Source organism: Sinocyclocheilus anshuiensis, unplaced genomic scaffold (assembly GCF_001515605.1).
Source record: "Sinocyclocheilus anshuiensis isolate Anshui unplaced genomic scaffold, SAMN03320099.WGS_v1.1 scaffold1277, whole genome shotgun sequence".
Taxonomy (NCBI): Eukaryota; Metazoa; Chordata; class Actinopteri; order Cypriniformes; family Cyprinidae; genus Sinocyclocheilus; species Sinocyclocheilus anshuiensis.
The window spans coordinates 149,208-155,522 of record NW_015549629.1 but is presented as its reverse complement, the minus strand read 5'-3'; the positions used below and the strand labels follow the sequence as shown (position 1 = coordinate 155,522).

The following is a 6,315-nucleotide window of genomic DNA, read 5'->3' as shown; positions in this document are numbered from 1 at the left end:
TAATCAAAATAAAAGCGCAGCGCTGAGTCTAGGAGAACTCACCGGTATCACACACACTCCGGACGCGTCGCGTTCAACTCGAGCAGCGGTCTAAAACAGTTTATTTAATCACCAAACAGACAGAAGTTTACTTTAAGAATGAACAATTTGGCATGGGTGAGTTTGAAGTTTGGTGTTTAAAAAACGGAGCAAATGGCAATCAACTATCGGTGCCGATTAATCGGCAAAACCGATACATCGGTCGACCTCTAATAATGAATACAAATTATGTATTCACTGCTTTGTCAAAAAGTATTTTTTAATAACACACAGTTGACTTAATTTTAATCATCGGACACAGAATAAGAGAGTCACTGAAGTCAACTGTTTCTTCAAAAATCCTTTTTGAAGTGTTTCTTCATGCTATTAAGAAATTATAGGTAAAATAAGTAACCCTATTTTATTTCTTGATATATAACTTAATGTACTAATTTAAATAAAACTATAACTGAAACAAGTTTTAATATTGACTAAACTAATTTAAAAACTGTCACACTTTATTTTAAGGTCCAATTCTTGCTATTAACAAACCATTAACTACGACTTTTGCCTCAAACTCCTAATTTGCTGCTTATTAATAGTAAGGTAGTTAAACAAATATTAAAATGAAAATATAAAAATAAAAACTAAGAATAGTAAAAACTACAGAAGCCTATGTCTCTTTCAGATTTGGCAAAATGTTGCCAAATGGGGGTTCGATGGTAAATCAATTCGTGGATCGATTCTGCGATTTATTTTATTTATTTATTTTTTTTTTCTCCCCCTGAATGCATCGCTTCAGAAACAGCCGTACTCTTGCTTCAAGTTCCTTACACACACACCACTTGAACCTAAAATAATCATTCATAAAGTTTGAAAAGTTTGAAGAGAATTGCATGAGTGTTCACAGTGGGCTGTGATTACATTAATCTTTCGTCATAAAGAATAAAAGCCAAGGTGCAAGTACATTTAACCACTTAAATTACTCCGTTAAACGCACAAGCGCTCTTCTTTGTGAGCATTTGAGTGTGCGGTTAAAAACTAGCCTAGAGCATCATCTGCTGGTAAAAACTAAGCTCAGAATAGATTCCATTCAGAGACGATTGCGATGCATCCGGAAAATCGCAGAATTGATCCACGAATCGATTTATCGTCCAACCCCTAAAACAATGTGATTCAACTTTGATTTGATTTAGTTTTCTCTGAATCTAAGCATAGTTGAACCAAAACGTTTGTTTGTTTAATTAAATGACTTTAACTACATCATATCAGCATGAGTGGATATACATATGAACAGGTCTAACTAGATATTGTGAAACCAAAAGAAAGTTTGGTTTCTCACACTTCAATTTCACACTGATAAATCTATGCAGACAGCAGGCTGTGTGTGACCTACAAGAGAAGATCTTATATTTGTCCGAATCATTTCAGTCATGCTGCTAATGCAGTGTAGGAAGGTTCAAGAGACACTTACACGACAAAGTTGCTTTGCAACAAAATAGCAAAATGAATGTAAATGAAGTCGAATGAACGTCATTGCCATCACACCCAGCTCAAATACCTCTTTATGTTAGACACAAAAAAGCTCCATTAAATCCTGTAGAGACAAAACGATGAGAAAAACAGTTCAGAAAGGACACAAGATCAAACGAGGGAAATCCAATATTTTCTTGCTTGAAAAGGGGTGTTTAGTTCTGCTTGAACCTGTTCTAGACTGGTTGAACCAGTTTTCAATAGTGGCAGGTTGGTTTCCCGCTTGAAATCAGGAAGTAACAGTCAGATAGTGGGCTGAAGGAATATCGTATCATCAGATAGAGCCGTTGAACATAAATATGCCTGTGGAGGAAGGTGCTTACAAAAAGAGCGGTAATATCACTTGATGGTATCTTCTCTTGTATGCAAGCGTGCCTGTGTTTTCATGGTTTTGGCTTGTGGACAAGCCCTTCGAAGCTCTCATTGAGCAATTTACCACAAGTTCTGCTGTTGTGTTCTCTTGTATGAGTAATGAGATAGCTGGGAGTATTTCTGTGCAGTCAGCCTGGTGTCATGTCCAGACATTGATTCAAATGGTTTCCCATAATCTGTGGGATATTTCAGTGGCTGCGTTTTAGTTCCCTGAAGCTGCTCTAATGGCACTTTTATTCCTTTTGCATTCATTCAGCGTATCCGTAGAAGTGTGTTAACACTGCATTAGTATCATACTAGGCCTTTGTCCATCTTCACAATACCCTGGTCTGCCTGGGAACTAAAGCTCTCAGTCTTTGCATGCCTGTCTCGGAGGGTGTGGATGTTTACAGTCACACGCCACAGTAGAAATTCTCATGCCAATATCTTCCCATTAAGTGGTGGGGGTTTGCCTGCATTTTAGCAGTCCATGGTGGCAGTTCTCATTTTAGGACAAATCATTGTAATGATGAGTCCAAACTTAGTTATTCACTATAAAGATGAATAGCAAGCAACAACCTTGCAGTTTTTAGTAACTTAGGTTTTAAGCACTTAACTAATCCACAACCATAAACCTACTTGCTATTGCCTTACAAACCTTACAACAATGAACCAACACTTACTATTACTTATTAAAAGGCAACTCATCTCTGCTTTACTAACTTATTTTATACTACACTTGGTATTGTACACTATGAAATCAAATGTATGTATTTGAAATGCTGTGTGTGTGTGTGTGTGTGTGTGTGTGAACATATAATCAATAAATGCATTTTTTTCAGTCTCATGAATTTGAACTAATTGAATAGTGCTTGTTCAACAACTAGGACAATTTTCACCATGTTCACATACTTTTAACAGAATAAATGTAATTGTTTTCTGATCAACAAATTTATGCTGATTCTAAGCAATTTTAAGAAGTGACATTTTTCAAAATTAGTGTTTAAAATAGACACAAATAGTTAATAAACTGTCAAGATTTTTTTTGAATGAATCTTACCTGTTTCTTACATGTTACAATTATGTTTATGACTGGCAAATATGCATCACATTAAGTTTATTAGTTGGTTTGTTAAAACTGTAATCTAAGTGGATGGAAATGTATATGCAATTCAAATGCATAAATCTTACATTTAGGCCCAATTTTTGTGTGTGTGTTGGTTGTGATGTTCCTCATGAAGTCTTTGTGTGAGTAATCATGTACAAGTCATTTTATGTTGATTACTTAAGTGTTGTTCAATCAAATGCATTTTGTTAAGTTATTATGTATGCTTTTCGCTAGTGTTTGAGACATAAATGGAACAGATTTTTTGTTCCATACAAGACAAGAGTTTCATGAACTCAATGGAAAATTCTACCAGTTTTCTCCATAAGACAGCTCTGTGGTTGGCGAATAAGAGCATTTGCACATCTGTTCTTCATTTATTTCCGTTGAAGATCATTGGCCCCAAAAAGTGGACATGCTTGAAAAAGGCTGAATATATCAGATCCAAAAATATCAAAGCAACTAAGCAATTGGCATACAAATTTTTTTTGCACTTGCCTTAAGGAATCTGGTTTCAAAGTGGTTTGAAAACCTAACCTAACCCACATATAAAACCTAATAGATGTTTTTGTGAAATATTTGCATGAAAATGTGCTTGTGCCATCTTTTTTTAATAAATGCCATTTAGATTGACATATTCTTTTCTAATGCAGTGACATTAAGACGTTTTGAAGCATGGCATAAAAATCCAAATACTTCCAGCTTGACTCATCATTTGAGCTAAATTAACTTAACAGGGCAGCTTGGTCACTTGCTGTTTAGCACAACATTTCATACCATGTGACTGACTTATTTTAGAAGCAACCCCCCTGGCCCTAGATGTTAACTGACAAGCAGCAACAAATGTACAGCAATTAAAAGCATGCATATAATTGCATGGAAAAACTTAGCTTAGCTTCTTAGCTTACTCGACTTACCCTTTCCATTCCTTTTTGTGATGGGAGGATTCGTTCCAGTACTGTAAAATAAGAAGTATTTCCAAAACAATGTGCGTGGGATGCTGTTATTTCTGGCACGAAACTAGAGTTGTGAATTTCTGATGGAAATGTGAGTGGTGTTTGCCTGTGCATAAGTCACTACCAAAAGACAAGGGCGTTCTGAGTGGTTTTAAGCATGCTGCTACATGTTGCTAGGGTGTCTTAGGTGGTCGTTTACTATGTTGAGGAAGCTCTTGCTCACTCACTATGCTGGAATGTCATTTTCCAGGCATGTGCTGGAGAAACTCCTCTGCTGCAGATAAGCAGGGGTTATGCAAACACGTGCTTAATTGGGTAAACTGCCTGAAATGCAAGTTTATATGTGAGTGGTTTTCTTTATTGACTCTTTTAGTTCAATTGTATTTAATTTAGTTTTTCACTGTTGTTCTCGCAGGACAGCCCAAAGAATTTGACCCCGACTTCAAAGGGCCCATCCAAAACAGGTAAGAAACTAGCCAATTTATTTGATTTTTATGACATTGAAGCAATTGTTCACCTAAAAAAGAGGTTCACCCTTTCACTTTCACTTTTTCACAGAGGGTGGAAATGAGGATGGAAAATTATCATTAATACAAACATTGGACTTTTTTATAAACTAACCTTGTGAACAACTTAAACTTTTGAAACGGCATTTCATGACCCCTTTAAAGCATTTTAAAGCATGTTGCAACAGACTGGTTCTCTCTGCTCCACAGAGGATGCACAGACATTATTTGCTGTATCTTCTTCATCGTGGCCATAGTGGGCTACGTTGCGGTGGGAATACTGGGTGAGTCCGTCTGCAATAGTGTTAAAGATGGACTGGGTGCTGCTGTGTAACAATGATCATTTAGCTACATTTTTTTTATGTGGTAGTCAGTGTTGCCAGATTGGATGGACGATTTCCAGCCCAAAAGCTCACAAAAAACCGCCTAAGACTTTAACTGTTAAAACAATGTGATGGAATATGTAAATCAAGGTTGATAAGGGCCATTTTCAACGTCAGCAGTCAGAATAATCCAATTTAAATGCAAAAAGTGCCCAATATAAGTGATAGGAAAAAGCAACGTTGCAGGTATTTCACACTCGTTCATGCACACACCATGACAGTCAAAACTGTGTCATTCATTGATAGGCTACATACTGAATTATAATCCGACAGTTAAAAAAAAAACAACAACAATAATGCGCTTCGTGTCGCTCTATAATTTTACACAGAACTGGAAGCCTCTTGTTAAGTTCATATTGTAGAACATAATACAGAACTTTGCACAGTCAAAACTAATTAAGTCTAGCAGTTTTCAAGGATTTATCAATCCGGACCATTAAAAAGATAAAAGACAGGAGCGCAGTAAAGTTAGTTTTAGGTTCGATATTCGCCAGACATTCGCTTTCGTGTTTCCTTATGCCCTTATTTGGTCCTTCCTGTTCCCATTGTGTTCCCCGATTAGTTCTTCTTTTGTTCCCAGCTGTGTTTAGTTTATTATCCTCATTCCCCTGTGTTTATAAGCCCCAGTCTGTTCAGTTTGGTTTTGTCGGGTCTACTTGTCGAATGTATATGTCTACCCTAGCTAAGTATGTTTTCTTTGCTCCCTGGATGTGATTAAAATCTATATGTATAAATTCCACTCCTCGGCTCCGTGCTCCTCACAGTAGTGCACCGTGACAACATGATGTCAGTGCTCTTTTCCTCAAAGAATTATGTGGATGATTTGGATTGAATTTGTGTTAAACATGTGTTACGTTGTGGTAAACATAATAATTGAATATGTAATAAAACGTTAAGATATATGTATGTTAACCAATTTCATTATGCAATAAATACGTTTTTATTTTTGTACTAATTGAATCAAAAGATGAAAACACGCACATTTATTTTATGGGAAAATGTATTTGTTCACACCAATAAAAGAAAAACTAGTACAGTAAAAAGTACTTGACTACACACTCAGTAAAAGAGGTTTATGATAATATAAGTACAACTTAAAGCAATTTTCATCAAATTCCACAAAAAAAGATGATTAAGATACTGCTCTATCCATGAGGAATAATACCTGTAACACAACTTTTATATATAATCCAAATGGTATTCCAAGAACAACTGGACAGATTATAAAACAACAACGTTCAAATCAACAATTATGTTCTATCTTACACAGTAACTAACAATAAGGCCAATTACTTTGGGTTGTAATGTAGGGACAATCACCTTGCAACTGAACATCAGGAACATGACCAAAAGACCTGGAGTTGATTCTGGAGGGAAGACAAGACCATAAGGGTGACTATCATGTAAAAACAAAGTGCGTAAGTAGTGGAGACATACTATGCTGCCATGCCAGGTGGCTACAT

General features: G+C 36.1%; 1 protein-coding gene across 5 annotated transcripts in view; it reads left to right on the top strand.

The window, feature by feature from the left end:
- LOC107659566 (choline transporter-like protein 2) overlaps window positions 1-6,315 on the top strand; it is a 37,567-nt gene that overhangs the window by 2,468 nt on the left and 28,784 nt on the right. For 3 of the 5 annotated variants that reach the window (XM_016448560.1, XM_016448558.1, XM_016448562.1), the window contains exons 1-3: window positions 1,781-1,884; window positions 4,379-4,427; window positions 4,680-4,753. In XM_016448560.1, the coding sequence (XP_016304046.1) occupies window positions 1,851-1,884; window positions 4,379-4,427; window positions 4,680-4,753 (157 nt within the window). In that variant the 5' untranslated portion in view covers window positions 1,781-1,850. Of the gene's footprint in view, window positions 1-1,780; window positions 1,885-4,378; window positions 4,428-4,679; window positions 4,754-6,315 lie in introns of those variants that run through there. The other 2 variants (XM_016448561.1, XM_016448559.1) reach the window with 1 other exon arrangement.